Source organism: Ambystoma mexicanum, chromosome 6p, assembly GCF_040938575.1.
Source record: "Ambystoma mexicanum isolate Mex_15411 chromosome 6p, UKY_AmexF1_1, whole genome shotgun sequence".
NCBI classification, from domain to species: Eukaryota; Metazoa; Chordata; class Amphibia; order Caudata; family Ambystomatidae; genus Ambystoma; species Ambystoma mexicanum.
In genome coordinates, this window is record NC_090935.1 from 1,445,517,824 (window position 1) to 1,445,538,463 (window position 20,640).

The 20,640-nt window shown below is 44.3% G+C and overlaps 1 protein-coding gene across 1 annotated transcript in view; it reads left to right on the forward strand.

Moving 5' to 3' along the window:
• Positions 1–20,640, forward strand: part of LOC138510494 (zinc finger protein 34-like) — a 167,667-nt gene that overhangs the window by 130,536 nt on the left and 16,491 nt on the right. The window contains exon 6 of the mRNA XM_069626186.1: positions 6,074–6,172. Coding sequence (XP_069482287.1) covers positions 6,074–6,172 — 99 coding nt within the window. The remainder of the gene's footprint in view (positions 1–6,073; positions 6,173–20,640) is intronic.

The following is a 20,640-nucleotide window of genomic DNA, read 5'->3' on the forward strand; positions in this document are numbered from 1 at the left end:
CTTTCCACACTTAAAATTCTAAATGGGGAAAGTAAATCAAAAACTTCTTCTTTGATAAGTCTTTTGACTTTCAACAAAAACAAAGGGTTTATAACTTCTTTCATAAGGATACAGCACACATTGACAATGTCTTTTACATTGACTCATTTACCATAGGCAATGCAGGTTACATTTTTCTTCCAATTTATAATTCACATAAGGAGGATTTTCCTCCTGCCATCCTTGGTTTCCTTCCAATTATCCCTTATTAGGAATGTGGCATCCCTTTTACTTTATATTTGCCTTTATTTGGCTTAGGCAGTGTTGACCATAATCTTATTTTTACAAGGGATCTTCCTTATTTTAAATCCCATTCACTGTGTTTGAATATGCTTCTCTTTTGGCTTGGGCAATGGTAGTTACAATATTAATGTATACCTGGGTTAAACATTGTCCCCTTTTGGCTTTGACAATGGTGATTACAATATTCTTTAACTTGATCTCTCTTAAAATAAGAGTTGCGCCCAAATTGTTTCAATGCAATAGTTTAATATTCAAAAGCTTTGTTTGAAGCCAGCGGTCTGTTTCGGAGCGCCCCATGGTTCCCTGACAAAGGCAAACTCGCCAGTATTTCTGTGCGTCTCTGCTGGACCTGCTGCTTCGTGTTCTTCCTTCGGTGGGTTTGCACAGGCGTCTGACAGCTCCGGTAGTGTTTCTGTTGCTCGCGCCTCCTGTATTTGGAGCACTCTCGGCTGCGCTTGCACTCCGGTGAACGCCACACACTGGAGCTGCATGTAGAATCAGGAGAGCTTCTCTTTCCCTTGGGACAGCCAGTATGCATACCGCTTAGCACCACACATTCTCTGCAGGCCACAGGTTTCCCGACCTATGCGACTTCATTGCCACAGCGTTCCGCTTCCAGCAAAGCAGGGGCTTCGTGTCCTATGTCTTCCTCCTGCTTCGGCTGATTACTCTGCTTGTTCCTCCTACTACTCCTTTCAATGGTCCGTACCTGAAGGGATTTTAAATGTTTAAAGGTCCCGCTCAGATGTGGGTTATTATAACCACTAGACTGCACACTACAGTTCTGAAACTCTGAGCCTATCATCCGCATCTCAGTACTAAGAAGACCCTAATGTTCTTATTAATATTAACATTGTTAAATTCACTCTGTTTTAACAAGTTATCAAATGTACCTTTAGGGGAACCTTTAAAAGTAATAAATGGCTGATTCTTTGTTTTATAATTCACACCTAAGGTAGAATTATAGCCATCAGAAGTAGTAACATTAATTCCTTGACCTTTACATATATCATTCCCATGATTACCAGAAGGGTTTTCACAACTGACATTTTGGGTAATTATGTAAAGGGGAGTCTTACTAGGACAACATGCCAATATATGTTCGGGCATTTGATAAATGTCATCATCAGAAGAGGGGGCATACCGTGTCCCTCCCAACGGATTCATCACATTCCCTTGTGGCCTTCTCCTGCAATGTTCTCGACCTGGCTAATACCACCACCAGGGTTAGGACACGTAGCGGCTGCCTTTCCCTGGTCACCTTGTAGGAGACCTTAGGCTAGGGTTGTGTGTGGACTCTGTAGGATTCCTCACAACACTCAGTGCTGTCCGGAGAACAACTGCAAAGTAGGCATCACAATGCAAGAGTTATGTTTATAAGTACCCTTTACATGGATTACTAAAGGCAATGGATTTTAAAAACAAGGTAGACCTTTAACTGTGAATCAGAACCTCAAATCACAGCTGGAAATATATATCTAGAACCGACAATTCCTATAATGTTCCTATGTATGGCACAGTCTAACCTATTTCAAGTTAAATTGCCACATATGCAAGCAAACCATACTGACAAAGGTAATGTTGTGCTTGGAATCCTGACCCATTACTCACTTTTGACTCTTGGGGTGTTGGATATTTTGAGCAACAGCACAAACAGCAAAAATGGAAGCAGTACTGCTTAATTTCTTTCATAAAAACAGCCTGCACTGCACAGCTAGGAGGAATTCTGTTGCTTCCCACCCATTAACGTTCAGGGTCATCCTTATCCATTCCATTACTCCTCCATGAGAATGTTCAGCCAAAGGTTCCAAGCACCTTCTCCCACTGCCTTTGCTCCACTGAAATGTTTATGCCCCAAAAGATTTTGCAAATTTAACTTGTGATTATACCACCACAATCAGTTGGGCGCTCCAGCCCAAGTGAGTGGAGCTGCATGGGCTGCAGCAGGTGGCATCTTGCCTTATCCCTGTTATGCCCCTTGCTAACACAAGAGCAGTAATGTCTCATTAAAGCCATGAGAAGGAGACTTAGTTTGTTCTTAATCAACATGTGTTTAAGATGTGCATGTAACACCTGCATGTATTTCTAATGTAAACTTTCCCATTTGACAAGCCGCCATGTAGAAAGTGTTAGCTATGTTGCCTGAAACATTCATATTACAGGCCAGTGTAGATGCTTCTCATGAGGTGACAACAGCCAACTCACAAGAAACCAGATATTTACATTGAAACCAAAATTCCTCCTTCCTGTCCTCCCTCGGTTCTGTCTAGTTGACAGAATGCTTGATTGCTTCCTCTAAGAAAATGTCTCTTACCTAACCGAAAGTAGGCAGTTGGCCTCAACAAGCCCTAGTTCACTCAATAGTAGAACAGCCTGACTTCTCCAAATTCTCGGCAGCAGAGATCACAAAGCACTCATTTAACTAAGATGCCATAGAAATCATGTTAGTTGGAGTTGTCCTAACATTAGGGCCTTCTGGGGGTAGTGTAGAGGAGGCAATGTCTGAGATGTTAATCTCCACGCGAACATTTTCACCAGAACTATGGCTATTGGCTTTGATTGAGGAAAGCACTCGCACAGAAAAGAAGCTCCTGGGCATGGCCTCGGTAATTGCCAGATATTTAGTGGCCAGAGCCTGGTGGAAGGCTAACCCCCATCGTTTGTGAGGTGGCTGGAATGTATGGCCCTCTGTGAATGCAGAGAAACTATGTTTGCCTCTACACTCCCGAGCACTAGCCGCCCATGTGACAATTGGCCTCCCTTCCGGCAGTATCAGCTGGATATAGCACAAGCAGCGCTGTCCCCCGGCTCTTCTCCGGGCAGCGTCACCAGGCGATGTGGGCCTGCCTTAAATAGCTAAAAGAGGATCAAAAGTGACTTTGTTAGTACTGCTATGGATCCGGCATATGTTTAATTTTGTACTGTTTGCTTCTGGAGTGTATATGAACTTTGGCTGTGCAAATGAATATCGGATGTAAATTGTGAGTCTTTTGAGGTGGGTTGGGGGTCGTGTGGGGATACGGTTGGGGGAGTTGAATACCCAAGATGGTAACTGTTTAATGCAAACTAATAAATGAAGTTTAAAAAAAACCTAGCATGCCATAGAAGACAACAGGATTGAATGGAAGCAATAACTTTTTAATCCCCTCAGCCTTAAAAACATCCTTATGTTGTTATGTAGCCCAACAGGGACAAGATGGTGGGATGGTGGTGAATGGGAACAGAGTCTGGTAAAGGGGCAGAATCGGGTGAAGGTGCAGAGTCTTCCAAAGAGTTGGAATAAAGTTGGGGGGACATATGCTGTTCCCATCTTCATCTTGTATCCAGGCTTGCAACATTATGTGTTACTACTGACTTCTGCTATTGTATTCGCTCTCCCCTCTTGCTTCTCCACTCTTTTTGACTACTTACTCTCTGTTCTGTCCTCCCCTCCCCCTTTTCCTATCTCCTCCCCTCCTCTCCTTACTTTCTTCTATGCACTTACTCTATCAGAATTGTCCCTGGACCTAATATATCAACCTCGTCTGTCGCTCCCCCATCCCCTTACTGTTCCCCCCTCCCTCCAGCACTATCTGAAACGTTGTCAGGCCTAGTACGGTAGTCGCTTGTTTTGTTCCTCTCCTCCCTTTCTGCACCCCTCTCCCTCGCCTTTTGTTTTCCTCCGGCTCTACCAGAAATGTCGTCAGGCCTAGTACGGTAGTCACCTGTCTCTTTCCATTTCCTTCCCACTCTCCCGCTCCCTTCCTTATCTATGTCTTAGCACTTGCACTATCTGAAAAATGTCGTCAGGCCGAGTACGATAGTTAATTTCACATCCTTACTGTTCATGGCCTGTAAGAATGTCGTATTTTCCCTTGTTCCCTCCCTTGCCTTGAAGCACTTTGAAACACATTGGGCCTCATTACGACCCCGGCGCTAAACCATGGTGCTATTAGCACCATGGTCCATGCCGGGGTCCGCCATGGTGAATGGCGGAATTACCGCACCATTCCAAGATTGGCGGGGCGGTAATTCCCCATTCACCATGGGCCCTTCCCCATTCCCATTTTTGCCCCATAGGGCTCAATGGGAATGGGGAAGGCGCTAAGTACGGTGCCGCAAATTGCGGCACCGTACTTAGCACCAAGGTCCCTTTGCGGCACCCTACTTTAACGCCTGCTAAAAGCAGGCGTTAAGGTCGGGTCCCGCAAAGGGAACTCGTAATCAGGCGTTAAGGGTTTAACGGCGCCGACACCTTTTACGGCGCCGTTAAACCCTTAACGCCAGGGTCGTAATGAGGCCCATTGTGTATAGGCGCTATATAAATAAACTATCATGTATGTATGTATGTAAAACAAGTCATTTTTCATTTTCTGTAACAAGTGCCACGATGCTTATTGGGCTGCCTGTGCGCTAAACAAATGCGAATAAATAAATAAATATCATATCATATCATATGCACTTAGTTGGGCCTTGGGCAACAGAAAGTCTTAATACAACCATGTCTTGTGTGCTAAAATCTTGCTCGCTAGCTCCCACTTAATCCCATTCATGGATTGTGCATAGTATATCAGCTTCCTTTAACGGCAGATTTTGAATAGCCATTCAAATATGTGTCTTGTATCATTGGTTCAGTGTCCTTTACAAAAAATATTTTCTCCTGTGCGAACGCAGTACAATAATATAATTGGAAGGTATGTTCCATATGGTAACCAGAAAGAGTGTCAGGCAGTGATTTAAACATATGGGAGACCCCAGTGACACCTCAGTCTCCCCTTAACAGCCCTGACAAATTCTTCCAGCCACTTAACAGTCCTGTCAGTATCCACCCAGCCATTGATAGCACAGCCCCATCTGCATCCCACTAACAGTCCTGCCCTGGTCCATCTCCTGCCCCCTTGACAGTCCTGTCACAACCCTCTCGGATGATTGATATTCCTGCCCCACTCCAACCCCACCTATTCCTTTAGCAGTCTAGCTCTGTCACTCCTGCCCTATGGATAGTTAAACCCCATCCCATCACACTCCATTAACAGCCCATCTCCTTGACTGGAGTGCTCTGTCCTACTCTTTTCCATCCCAATGATTGCCTGGCTCCACCACTTTCCTCCCACCAAACCCCTGTCCATTGACATTCCTGCAACACCCCATTCCAGTCATTATTTTACAAAATATTAAAAATATTTAAAGATTTGTTTTTTTAATGAAAATGGCTTCACTGATATTGAGCAATTGGTTGTCAGTTGTAGACCTTGTTAGCCCTCCATAATACTCCTTGTCACACATACTCTCTCTCTCTCTCTCTCTCTCTCTGTCTCTCTCTCTCTCTCTCTCTCTCTCTGTGTCTGTGTCTGTCTCTGTCTCTCTCTCTCTCCCTCCCTCTCTCTCTTCCCCCCACGCCCATTCTCCACAGGACATTTTATAGATAACCCAGGTGTCCAGGCCTCACCAGCTTAACCACTTCTTTCTGCATATAGATTGTATTGGAAATGGCGATTACCTCTGCACTTACACTCTCTTTTACGTCGATGAAAGTGCACTCTCTTAAATAATATGTATTTTAATGGATGACGAGTCTGTGGCTCAGTGGAACAATACATCGACTTCTGTGTTTCACTTCATGGGAACTGGTTCGAGTTCCAGCAGGCCAACTCAGGCTTTCCCCCTTCCGAACTCAATACAGTGAGTACCATTGAGTTGGGTAACAACTAACATCTGTCAATCAGCACCAAGTGACGGAGGGGGAATGTGCACATTACAAATATATTTAAAATATCGCTTAACTTTAAGCGTGTACTTCTTTTTGTAACAGGACATGAACTTGTTTTATTTCAAATGAAAGTCGAGGAAGAGCCCTATTGCGTTGACCACCTGGAAATAAAGCAAGTAGACCATGCCAGGCGTGCAGTAGGTGAGTTAACAGTACTTCACCTAAACGGATGAAGTTAGGCTTTATGTAATTTATAGTATCTCTCTGTAAACCCTCAGGTCAACCTCTTCGTTTCATAGCAATGATGTGCATTCGCCATTGTGTATCCATTTACTTAGCAAGAAATGCTCTCTGCATACTTTGAATGTATCATAAACAACCTACCATGCATGGGGAATTTAAATCATGAACTACATAGCAACATGTTTCTGATGCTCAGAAGAACGTTATCATCTCGGTATATTGTTGTTTTGAGGACACTATTCAGTTAATACAGATCGCCAGAGTAAATGTCCATGCAGACAGGTCAGGGGTTCGGAACTTTAACTCAGATCAAAGGATTGGTCTGTGTACCCTCCCCATTTTGTTTCATTTATTGAGAGTCCACTACACAGGTTGGAATGTAATGACAGAATTATATATTTTTTTTTTCTTTTGGTCCTCGTATTTTCAATTTTGGTTGGGCATCAAAAGGTTCTAAAGTGGGATTGTTTTAACTCCTTTGCAAATTATAACAATCTACCAGATCAGTCATAATCATAGGTCGTTGTGGCTTTTAACTTATCACCATATGCCTCCAACCATTCTTGTTTCAATTCCGATAAGTACCAAAATTCTACTTCATATGCTTTTTTAAGTACTTGTTTTGTCATCTTCTGATTACCAGATCCCACCGCATAACCTGTAACATCTCCTTCCGGTCTCTGATCAAATCTACTTCCTCTTTAATCGGAATTTTGATGGTTTGCATCCGTGCAACTATAATACTGAAGAATCACAATTCTCTTCCATTCTGTGAGAAATCATGTGTCGAACCTCAATATAAGAAAATGGGGCTTAGCTATCGCTGTTCCCGCATCCTGCAAGCCATACAGAATGCACCAGTAAGACTCATTCTACACTTACCCAAACAAAAATGTAATATGTAAAAACACATGTGTACGAGCGCAATACAAATAAATGATCATATCATATCACCCCAGGTCCTCTTTCAGTTCCAGTGACTCCCCATATCACAAAGAATTACTTTCTAAGGACTCTGCATTATATACAAAGCAATGCCCTCAAAACCCCACCCTACTTCCAAACACCAGACAAACAAGCCAAAATGTCCTATACATTCCACACTTCATACGAACATGCACACGAAAACAGGCCTTCACCCAATAGTCACTCAATGGTTCGGGTGCCGACTATCTACAGCTAACATTCTGCCGTTATGTCCCTTCACGACTAGAAGATAAAAGAACTAGAGATACAAGAGAATAGAATACTAAACAAGATAGTTGTCATCTGCTGGCTCTTAATAACATAAATTGTAGGGAACATGGCACACTGGAGACGATTAAAACTAGCACAGAGGAATTTCTAGAGTGTATAGAAATTGAGAAATGTAAGATCAGGAAGATCAAAGTTGTGGGCTTATAGGCGACTAGTAATAGTCCTTTTGTTAATCGGGCAAACATGCTAGAACTTATACATCGTCTACCTCAACTCAGAACAATTTGTTCAAGTGACTTGGTGCTGATAGAAAGTACCTTGATGATAGGTGCAGCTAATTGGGCATGGATCCATATAGCTTCCCTGATTATCTATGAATTGATTATGCACTATGCCACACAGTTTTTGGAGTTTGGCTATGAGTACAAGAAATTTGAGAAACCCCTGGCATCCGGAAGGAAATGGCAAAGGAATACAAAAATTGAAAAGGGAACAATATTCACAAAGCTGAATATAGAACATTTTACTAAAAGGGTGGCTGGGGTTATAAATAAAGTCAATAGTAACCCTAATTACAAAGAATATGGAAATCAATGGGAAGAGGATTTGGGTGAAGTTGATTGATCAAGAGCTATACATTTGCGATTGCTTTCCTGGAATACCAGGGGTTACAACTCATCCTTGAGGGTTGGAGAGGGCCTAAAACAGCTGCTTAATGTGGAGTTATTTGCCTTACAAGAAACATGGTTGGTAGAAAATAAAACTATTGATGGATACCATGTGATGGATAGACCCGCCAGTCGAAATTTAATGGGGAGACCTTACAGGGATTGATTATAGGAGCTAGAAACGATTTCATGCTGAAAGAAGTTCCTGAAATATCAAACCCCCATATTCTGGTGGGGGCAATTAAAATGAAGGTGAAGGGTGTTGATTTACAGCTATTGTTAATGAACATTTATAATCCCCCAGGCAATACAGCAACGATTGAAATCGAATTTTGTGCCAGTATCATAAATGATTGGCTGCAAGTTAACAAAGATGGCTTATACATTGTCATGGGGGATCTGAATTACCAAAGACTCTCCCATCCAGAGAGGTTCTATACAAATAGATTTAAGGTTGAGGCCGTAACTCCGGATGATAATAAAAATCTTGATCATTTAGATCACTGGAATGGGTTTATAAAGTCTCAAAGATTGTATCAACTCTGTAAATCAAAGAGCAAATATGACACTATTCCTTATACATGGAGTATACGGCACGTTTTTTCATGGTTAGACTATTTATTAGTGCCCCGGTCAATTTTTTCAAAGATATCAGAGTTTGTGCTGATTCCAATAGAGCATGGCCGCATCCCGGGGGGGGGGGGGGCGAGAGCCCAGCATGAAATGTTAAAATAAATGTAAGCAAATTGTGATAGTTAAAGAACATTTATTCAGCAACAATGGTCAACACTACTAGCTGCATTGTGAAGTAACTCATCAAACTGGCCCACATTGGCCAAAAAAGTGGTCCATTTTGACTGGCCCACACTAACATTTGAATTTTTGGTACGGGCATCGCCCTATTGCCCTATAGGCCAGTCTGAGTCTGGCAGCTCATCCATAACGGGTGAGGGGGCGTCCACCCAGTGGCCCCCTCCCTCATTATGAAGGAGCCGAGGAGCCAGCCCAGTGAAACACTGAGCACTCCCTCAGCTGCTTTTTCCAGCTGAGGGAATGCTCCTGGGCTGGCTGAACTGTCAAAGGGAAATACTGTTTGTTTTTGACAGTTGAGTTCCCCAGCCGTACATGCTCACTGAGCCATGCAACGCTGGGGGCGTTTTGCTTCGCCAGCCTTGCATAGCTCATTGGAAATGCTGGCTAGGGCACTGCATGTCTGTATGTGTGAGGGGGAGCTCCTGCGCCTCCTCGCACATATGGACACAGCAACCTGGAGCAGGGCATTTCAGCACCTACACGCAGGCCCCTGCAGAAGGTACGTTTATGTACATGTATTTTTTATTTAACTATGTGTATGGATGCGTGTATGCTTGTGTTATGAGTGAGTGTATAGTGATGGGTGCTCGTATGAATGATAGTAGGGTGTGTGTGTGTGTGTGTGTGTGTGTGTGTCTGTTTTGTTTTTTTTTGGTCCGTTGAGCTGATTTTGGCGAGACGGGGATAGAGGGGGAAAGGAGGGGTTGTACAACAAAGGCATTTTAAAAATGCCTTTGTTGGACAATCCCCCTACCCACCTGCCAAAATCAGCTCTCCTTCTGAGGCACTGTGGAGCCCAAGGGACAGGGATGGTATTTCTTTTACTGGATATCTATCATAGATGTCCAGTCAAAAATACCATGCTTTCCCCCTTGGCCCCCCAGCACCAATTGCAAACTGTTGGCTTTTTACCCATTTTTGTTTTAAAGTATGCTCTAAAATGCAACATTTTAAACCCATTATTTAAAAAAAGAAATTAATTGGCGGAAAACCTTTCACGAACCCCCATTGATTGGTTTGGATTGGACTGGGTAGTAGTGGGATGAGGGAGCCCAGCAACTGTGATGGGAGCAGGTGGGTGAGCCCAGAGACTATACTGGGAGTTGGGTGCGGTGACTGCGCGCAATAGTTCATAGTCATTGTCCATTTGGCATTTTTGGGGGGGCCCGGCCTACCCACATTTTGCTCAGGGGAGGGTGCCAGGCCAAAAAAATTTGAAGACCACTGCAATAGAGTCTAGTGACCATGTTATGACCAAACTAACTCTGGAATATTAACACAATGAGAATTGTAGACTACATGGAAAAAGTAAGGTAAACAGGACAGGTGATACAATTTCGTGATCAACTAAGAATATAAAGCTGTTTAATTCCAGATTAGTCACCCAACTGTCAGTGGGTAGCAGTGTAATCTGTGAGATTAATAGCTCTATAAATATTGCAATGAAAGAATCGATGGAATTTATGCAGGCTTTTGAGAAAAAGGCAAGATATGTGGTGTAGGGGAGGCATGCTATCACAAGTATGACACTGGCACAAAAGGTACAATTTGTAAAACCTTTATTAAAGTTTTGGGGTTTGGAAAACCTCCTATTCTGCCCTATAACTAGGATGGGAGTAGTCTCGACCATCAAATAATAAATAAAACTGTCCTAGTAAAGATCCATGTTTTGGAACTGTTTGTGTTGAAAACCCGAGCCAGAGTGTGTCATCCTGCTTATGGGGACCGCCTTACTCCATGTTATCGAATGTGGGGAGGAGAGCTGATTAAGCCACATTTAGTCTTTATATTTGAACACTTATTTTCCTTTAAATACATATTTCCTTAATACACGTTTTGTACAAGAGATAGGGCAGGGATTAGGCTTTGTTAGCATAGGCCATTTCGATTTGACGAATAGTACTATTTAAATATACAAAATTGTATTAAGTGCCACTGGAGGGAGTGTTGTGGTCAGGTAGGGAGGGTGGGGGAAGAGTTCAGGGTGAGCTGGCGCTTTAGCAAGTAAGTGAATTTTAAGCCGAAATTTGAAGAGATAGACAGTTGGGCTGGCTTTGTGTGGGCAGTGGGTTTCAGTGAAATTGGGCGAGTAGAAAGAAAGAGCTGAAGCCTGAGGAGGCCCTGGGAGGATATGGGGCAGTGAAGTTGAATGCAGAGGAGCATAGTAGGAAATGAGAAGGTGAATCAACTGAGATACAGTAATAGAGGTGCTGAGGACCAAGATCACTGCTAGCTTTGTAGAATAGGAGAAGGAATTTGCAAAGAGAGCGGTTGTGCATGGAGAGCCAACCAGCATGTTGTCGGTAGGTAGAAGTAGGGGAGGATTTGGGTAGGTTGTGGAGAGTGTGCGTGGCAAAGTTGAGGAATTTGTCTAGGTGGAGGAAGGAGTAAATAGGGAGGCCAAGGAGTAGTTGTGAGCAGAGGTCTGAGCACGAGAGTGTAGTTTTTGTAGAGTGGTTAGTACGAATAGGACAGATTGTCCAAATATTAAGGGTCTTAATATGAGCAGCAGAGTCGGTTGTAACGATGAGTTGCTGCAGTTGTAGTATGCTATCAAAAAAGACCCCTAGATTGTGAGCCTTGGGGTAGGGAGCAAGAACATCAGGAGATAGGAGAGTGGTAGGGAAGGATGGCATTGAAGCCAGGCAGAAAGATGACTCGGTTTTTGAAGGCTTCAGCATGAGGCAACAGAGAGCCATTCAGTGACGAATTGCAGTGAGACAGTTCGTAATCGATTCCGAGAATGCTAGGATGAAAGAGGGAAATGAGAAAAATATTTGAGTGTCATTAGCAAAAAGGTGATAATGAAAGCCAAATGATGATATGCGTCTTTCTAGGGTAAAGGTAGAGAGGGTGAAGAGCAGACATCTAAGGACTGATCCTTGGGGTACTCCGACAGGCAGAGGGGTGGGTTTTGAGGTTTGCAAGTTCCAAGAGATTTTACAGGATAGACCTTCCAGGCAGGAGGTGGTCCGTGCAAGAGCAGATTTGTGAAACCCAAGGTCCTGTAGAAAGAGGAGGAGTGGTTGACAGCGTCAACAGTGGAATAAAGGTCCAAAAGGATGAATATAGAAGAGAGTTTAGAGTGGTGAGCATTTGAGAAAAAGTGGGAGACATGCTCAAGTGCAGTTTCTGTGGAGTGTTTACTATGGAAGCCAGATTGAAGTGTATCTCCAAGGCCATTATCCACAAAGTACTGGATGATCCGGTCGCTCAAGGACATTTGAATAATAAGAAAAGAGAAAAACTGGGCAATAGGTTGCTGGGATGTTTAGGTCATCAGAGGGTTTCTTCAATAGGGGTAAGACAGTTTCAGATTTTGAGTCCAGTGAGGAGAGAGGTTAAAAAGTTCAAAGAGATATGGGTAAGTGATAGAGAACATTTGGTGAGCAAAAGGGTCGATAGAGGAACAAGATGGGTTGGCACTGCGAAGGATGTGTGCTAATTCAATGGAAAAGGTAGGGGAGAAGTAGTCAAGAGTAGAGGTGGCAAGGTGAGAGGTGGGGGTAGACAGAGGGCTGGGGAGGGATAGAGAGGGGGGTTGTGAGAGTCACACATTTTAGAGGTGTGAAAAACTAAAAGGTGTTTCACAACCTAGTCCCTGGGGATCCCGTACTCGGGTGGCCTGGGAAGGGCCATCGCTTTTGGATCCCGACCCTGGGAGTGGACAAACAAGGGAGGATCACTTGGGTAGGGGGTCCTCGAGGAGTCGGGAGAAGCAACCGATGGTGAGACATGGTATCTCCCTTTTCTCACAATGCATCTAACCCCTATCCCTGCTTATTTTATGGGAAACTACAGCTCCCATAATTCCTCCCCACGTTACATTGACAGCACTAGTGAGCCGAGGAAGATGAGGAATGAGGTCAGGTAGATTACCTCTACTGGCTTGGCTCGTATTTATTTATTTTATTGTTTTTTTATAACACGCTTAATACCTGAGTTCGGTTTCTAAGTGCGGATCCGGGGTTCAACCCTCTGTTGCTCTGTGTGGTCTTGCTTCCAAGACCAGCATGTTGCCCCTGTTCTATCCTCCATTCACTGTCGCTGTAATGAGACTAGGCAGAGTCAGGCACATAATCCTAACTATATACACCTGCCACTTATTAACACTCCCTGTCAGACGAATAAAAGGTGGCGCACACAGGCACAATTTGAGCGAGGTTGGGTACGAGAAGGAACAGCTCTTCCAGGGCTGCTGTGAACAATGCGATGGAAGTTGGAAGGCCAAGGGGCTGATCTGCAGTTACGAAGATTGAGAGAGAGCCAGGCGAGAATCCTACACTTTTGGGAAACCGTAAGCATTCCAAGATTGCAGGCAAGAGAGCGGAAGAAAGAAACCTTCATGGTACTTGAAAGTGGCCCGCGACCATCCCGGGTGAACAGTGGAGTTGGGGAGGAGCAGAGGAGGCAAACGGCCTTGACTCCTGCATGACGAGCGTTGATGAAAGAAGACAAATTAACACGACTGGTGAGTTATCGAAGGCAACAAAAGCCCGATTTGTGTTAAAAGCCAAAGTAACTGTAACTCAAAAGTTGAAGGTTGCACGTGTGCCGATAAAACAGGTAATTGGAAGGACAATTGCTGAAATGTAAAAGGAATGGATACAAAGTAACAGAGTGGTCCTGCGAGGCGAAATCGCACAGTCGAAAGTCTCTGTGAAATGTTCTGAGTTGAACGGGAACCTAAGGCAAGAAAGTAACTGTGATCCCGAAAGAAAGTTGAATGAGTGGAAAGCAAAGTATGTGATCTCTGATTATGCCAAGAGGACAACATTTATGAACTGTGAAAGAGGCCAAGAAGGCAAACCAACGAGAATACGAAACTACAAGTACCAAGAGGCATTGGTGTTGCAATAGGAGGAAGATTGTTGATTGTAGAATTTTTAAAAGAAGAGAGGTCGAAGTGGTCATCCAGAGGTCTACGTAAAAAAATCCTTGCAGTTTCGAAAGTCTTCGACAGTTAAGACACCTGAGACAAAACGTGGCAAAGCGACCTTCCCCCAAGAAGAAAAGTGAGTAGACAGGCTCGTGCCCGGTCAGAGGGAAGCCTGTGCAGAACTGTGTGATAAATTGAGAAAGTAAATGTGAAAGGAGAGGCAGGCTCGAGCTCGGCAGAGAAAAGCCTGTGTGTTGAATTTTGGAAAGTTAAAGGTCAAATGTGGAACTGTATATTTTTGGTAATGCGGAAGAAGCCTAAGGAAGGTTTTGAACTACCAGAAGCTTGAAGCCCAAGCCTGAACTGTTGAACTGTACCAGTAAGCCAAAGTGTGCAAGACTGAAAGAACTGTGTCATCCACATGTCCCTTTTGAGAAACTCTCTAGACCCTGTGCTACTGAACGTGGGTAAGGGAGTTATTTAAGTCATTCTGACATTTCTTTTGAGACATTATTTTCCTTTTGTATTCCCTTATGAAATTTGTCATTTGAGAAGGAGGGCAAAGTTTCTTTTTTTTCTTTTTAGTATAGGCCTTTTTATTTTGACTAGACTGACTTGTTTATTATTTATTTAATGCTCGCGATTACTACCATTCTAGAGTTAGGGTCAGTTAGGAATTCTACCAACCCAACCAAAATACTAAATAAAGTTTTTTAAAACTTGTATCCATTGTGTCTGTGTCTACTATTGATACCATCCCTTCCTTACAAAGGAAAAGTAGTGAGCAAAGTGTTTAGCAGAAAGGGAGGAGGTGATGGATATTGGTTGAATGGTGTGAGCAAAGATCTGAGGGTAGATTAAAGTTTGCAAAGGTGATTGTAAAGGGAGGTTATTCGGTTTGTGAAGTAGGAGGATTTGGCAGAGTCCAGTGTAGAGGTTAGGGCAGGAAGTGAATTTTGTAGGGTAAGGGTCCGTAATGTTTTGCCAGCGTTGTATGGCACAGTGCATGTTTGTGTTGAGAGTCTGAATATAAGGGGTGAGCCAAGGCTGAGGACGGGAATTGGAAGGTGTGAATGCAAGCAGGATAGTGTTGGTCAAATGTAGTTTTAAGTCCATAGTTGTTTTATACCTTTATTCGGCATAGGCCATATCGGTAAAGACACAATAAAATATGTACAATCACCAATAGCCAACAACACTTAAGGGAATGAATCTTATAAAAACAATCACAATTATTAGTTAAAATCCACAAAATAATTAAATAGAAAATGAGCATAAAAACAATTCACATGATATAAAAATACTGCTTGTCCAAATAGGGGTTTCAGATCGATAAATCTAAGATCTTTCAGATTGTCACAAAACAATAAAAAATGCCCTACCGTCTCGTCCCCATTTCCACACAGCGGACATACTGGGGGTCATTACAACCCTGGCGGTAGGGGGTTAACTGGGCCGGTAGAGCTGCCGGCCCCGTTAAGCCTCTACCGCCTCATTACGAGGTCCGCTCGCGGGACCCGCTAAGGACGCCTGGTTAAACCAGGCGTCCTTAGCGGGTCCCGCGAGCGGTCCAGCATGCTTACAACGGGCCCGTTGTTAGCATGCTCCCCATTCCCATTGAGCCCTATGGGGGCTTGAATAGGGATGCACAGGATCTGGGTTCCCTGAATGGGGAAATACCGGGCCCTCCAAGGTCGGAATGGCCCGGTATTTCCCCATTCAGGGAACCCGGTACCGGGAATGGGGGTAGCCATGCCGCAAATAGCGGCATGGCTCCCACCATTGTTGTAATGACCCCCACTGTGTTAGCAGCGCTGGCCCAATTTTTAGTAATGTCTCTCAAGGGCAGAGATCCTAGGCGTAGCCTCATATGCAATGCCCATGCGAATGCTGGTTTGATGCTGTTCAAATAATGTTCAAACCCCTGAGACTCTTTGATGGCTAAGTAAGCCGGACCAGTGGCCAAAGCAAGCGTCTGCACCCTAGCTCTTATGTCTTTGTGCCGAGCAAAGGCCTTCTTCACTGTTGCATTATGGTCCATCTGTCGGGGATTTAGCCGGTAGGCAGAAAGGCCCAAAAAGGCCAGCCAGGTCCACAGTGAAAGAGTGATAGGAAGTGGGGGAGAGGAGCAGGAGCTGTGTTGTGGTAGGTGAGGGGGATAGATGAGTTTGGAGATCCTGGAAGCACAGAAGGATCTTATTTGAGGAGTAAAGGTGCAGTGGGTAAGATTGGAAGGCCAGAAAATGATGCAGAAGTTAGAGCAAGCTGAGGCAGAAGGCAATGAGAGAAGGGAAGCAGAAGAGTGAGTAGGAGGAGGAATGGAGCAAAATCAAGATCCATGATGATGGATAGAAAAAAATTGGCAATTGAAGATAATGATGTGGTGCAGAAGCAGCCAGAGAGAGAGAGATCGGTTAGGCCGGTGAGCGGAAATGGCAGGGGCGGATGGTTGGCTGAGAAGAAGCAGGATTAAGTTCTGAGTTGTGCTACAATGGGGCTCTACGTAACCAAAAGACAGTTAACAGGACAAAAACAACATTGATCCTTTGTCCTGTGAGGTATCAGAACCTCTGAAGTGAAAGGAAGGATAGTGAATGGTTGGAAGGATCCCTATGTGTGGAAGCAGAGGTATGGTAAAGTGTGAGCTCAGCAACATCCTGGCTTCAGCACGGGTTCTGGCCCCAGGCCCTTTAAAGCCCAAACAGGGAGCTGCCCTTTGCTGCTTTTGGCCTTTTTGGTGCAGACACCCAGGTTGGACACCCAGGGGAGACTGAATAAGGCAGGCATTGTGTCACGTGTCCATTTGGGAGCCAATCTCAGTGATCCAGATGACTTCCAAACTTTCAGGCAGAGTCTGCATGTTGTAGGACATGCGAGCTTCGTGTTGCAGGCAGGACTCTCGGATGGTGCACAGGGTCCTCTGGCAAAGTAGGCTGTGGCCAAGAAAAACAACGATTGAAAACAAACCTCCAAACAGTCACGTGCTCCTCTGGGAGCCATCCACATTGCTCCAGATGGCTTCCACACTTGCAGGCAGAGTCTGCATTTTGTAGGACCAGGGAGCTTCGTGTTGCAGGCAGGACCCTCAGATGGTGCACAGGGGTCCCCTAGCAAAGTAGGATGTGGCCAATAAAAACAATGGTTAAAAACAAACCTCCAAAAGTCACATGCCCCTCTGGGAGCCAGGCACAGTGCTCCAGATGGCTTACACACTTGCAGGCAGAGTTCTGAGTGCTGTAGGCCCAGGGAGATTTGTTTTGCAGGCAGTACCCTCAGTGCAGGTTAGTGAATATGATTGGTAGCTCATGGTGTTATTATAAATAAGCTAGCTTCTTTGCAGAGCTTTTATTTGTAACATTTCCTACTAATGGTAATGATATCTTTTAGAAAGGTTCACAATGCACAGAGATTCAAAGGCCTATGTTGTGTAGACATTTTTTCTTTTCTATTTTCAAATCAATAAAATATGATTTGTGTGGACGGTGGCTCCCCCTCTTATTTTCAAAGGAGGTGGGGACCTTGGAGTTTAGGAAGTTAAAACTCCTGGTCCAGGGGCATAGTCATGGGACCTTCTTACTAAACCCTTCTCTCAGCCTTCTTTTACCCAGAAAACAAATCTCGTCGGGACCAGTTGTCAAAAGGTTGCACTCTTAATGGCCGCTGTGCCTGTCTGCCCACACCCTTCCAGGGTACCTGATGTCATTGGGTGCAGATCTGGCTTCTTCTGGGAAGCATGCTACACCGCATTTGCTTCAGTTGACCAGTGAGACTGACCACTGGGAGTGAAGCATTGTTATGCAGGAAAAAAGAAAAGATTAACCCTCTGCCTGGCAGGTAGCAGCCCCAAAACATACATGCTGTTCCTAGCCCTTATTGAAACAGGGTGCTAGATATGTGCCATTACCAACTTGTGTAGTTGTTTTGTAAAAAACCCTTGAGGAGCCTGTGGAGAAACTGAAGATGATGGTACTTACATCAATGATGGAATGGGCTGTCTCAGACCGGAGGAGGTGAAAAAGTTCAGGAACAAAGAGCATCTGTTTCTGCGAGAGGGGGACTCCCAACATGAAGACATTTGTGACATCATAACGGTTGGATAGCCAACCACCCCAAACCAAACAGGAGACCAACAGTAGCAGTAAAGGGGGGCAAAGGCGTATCAAAAGTGGATAGCAGAATGGTCGGAGTGGGGATCACCAGAACACAGCCAAACCTAGATGTTAAAGGCCCAAACAGCAAATAGTTAGATAAGAGAGAATTTACAATTTGGCTTTTTCGCCACTTTGGAAATTCCAAATGAGATGGCGAACCTAAAGGTGCGTGTGTGTGTGGTTAAGTGATCCTCTGGTTACCGAGTCATAAGTAGGGTTCTTCTTTTTTGTCACTTGACATCTGCAGCCCTGCTGGGACGAGAAAAGGAGAAGTCTGTTTTGCAGAGAAGTATTATGTTGGCATGAAGTCCGTGGCAAGAGGAGCAGTGTTGGTGAATGGTGCAGGTGCTGAGGGAAAGTGGAGCTCCAAGCGTCTGGAGAAGGTCTGTGCAGATGCGGTAAGACAGGCTACCCTGTGTGTAGTTAACATGTATCTGACACAGCGCCACTCAGCAGTAGACAATGCGGCATGCAGAGAAAAGGAGAGCGTGGGAAGTACTAAAGTGACGCAAACTGCTTGTACCAAGCCAAGCAAGCGACAGGGGGAAAAAGAGGGGGATGCCCCGACGGTGAGGAGAAGCAACCATTACTAAACCTCAATGTAACAAGTCTTATAAATAGAAATAATGCATGCTGAAACTTAGAATATCGGTATTGGGAGCATATTAAGAAAGCTTGAATGCTGGAATTTACAGTGTGAGTTCCAAGTGTTAATTGAGAAATCCACTTTACCAAGAATGCATGTTGGAATTTACAGTGTGAATGCCTAGAACACATTGTGAAATCCACATTGCCAAAGCACGCCATATACTAAATATAGCTTTCACAATTTTTAAAGCATGTCGTGGCCTTGTGCTCAACAAACAATTTCAAGTCTAGAAATGGGGTTTGCAAATATTACGGTAACAGGAAAGCAGGGGTATCAGTTTAACTGATGTCACGGGGCAGATATCCTGGCAAAAAACTGCAAATGAAACAAAATATCTTAGGTGCATAGTTCAGTCATTTGCACTCTCTCCCATGGTAATTTTGCCCTTTTAGCGGCAGACACTCAGAGCCTCTGGGATTTGTAAGTATCCCTTGCACTGCACTTTTGACAGCCTGGTAGAGACTTTCTTGGTTTATTTGGTATTGATAAGGATGTTGTTCCATTGTTACTGCTGCACTGGTGCAGCACTTTGGCGGGGACGTCATTTGGGGATTGTCAGGGATAGAAACTGCTACCCCTGGGTCCCCATATGCTATCCATAGACCTGTCCTTGCAACCCCTGGGCTACTGGACAACGAGGTAGTGCCAAGAGCAGGTATCTGTGTTGCACCTAAAAAGGTGGTTGTAAATGCAAATAAATGTACCATCGCTTTTTTTAACTGGCATCTAGATCTTGTTAGCTAGAGAAATAACAGGGATGCAGGAAAAACCATGAAGCTGCCATCAATAATAGCTTGGCAGACCATTAGTGAAGAATGCTTTAATGGTTGGGTTCAGAGGCGGGTACTGTAGCAACCAGAAGGGAATGGGGGCTAAGTCTAGCTAGCTGGGAATGGGTAAGAGCAGCCTGTAGTACTCAGTGACTGCACAGCAAGAACGTAAATCTCATCAGTGTTTCTGATTGTCTGCTTTGCACATTCAGTGGGCCACTGGGCCTGTGATGAGAGTTGTGCCCCAGTGGCTTTGGCCACCAATCCTGCCTGGGCACTGTGTGACCCTACCCAGATCTGCCAGACCTGCATCACTGACACACTGTAGATAGAGGCAAGGTGAGATCATGAATTTACCTGACGTTGCCCTCCGCCTTTGAAGTAAACCATCTGATGCTTTTTCAAGCCAAAAAAATATGTATTTGGAAGGATACCTCAGGTGCAACTCACTTGCTTTAGGAACAAGAGGATGTAGTGCAACATGGGCTGAGTTCCTTTATCAGTGCTTAGAAGCTGGAGGAGGCTAGCATTAAGCAAGATATAAAGGGCCAGATAAAATAATAAAATGGGCCTTTTCTGGTGGTGATGTCGTGGAGCTACTGCTGCTGTTTACCGGCAATTACTGTGGCCTGCAAAACATCTCTCCCCTCTAGCCCCCATCTAACAAAAAACACTCTGGGTTACTTACCAAATAAGCAAAACAGAAAGTGGTGGCTGGAATGTTTCAAATAATTCATAACCACTGGCAGAGCTCTCGGCCACCCTCCAGACCATCTTTTTTCTGGTTGGACAGTTTATGTTGGTCAGTCGCTGTTTCCCGTCTTTGCCCACACACTTGACAGGCACTGGATGTCTGTGCTTTGGGGTTAAGGCCTCTTTGAGATGCTATGTCTGTTTACAGTTTATCCCAAGTGATGAACAATAGTCCTGGTTGTTGTGTTGGACATCTGCTTAAATTCACAGTAATTTGTTAATATGGGCTTATAAACACTGATATTAATGCTACATATGGTGACTCCTTCTTGTATTTATATATTTATTTGTTTATTGGGTATTTATAACGTGCCTATACAGCAAAATGGTGTTTCAAGGGGCATCAAGACAAGGAAGGGGGAAGTAACAGGGACCAAAAAAAACAATAACGTTCCTACTAGGGCTTGAGACATTCGTTTCATGCAAGTGCCGTAACAAGAATGCAGAGGCAGGGGTGGGGGGGCAGCGGGGAGGAAAAGGCAGATGGGAACAGGGAAGAAGACAAACAATAATGTTCCTACTAAGTCATGAGACAATTCGGAGTGT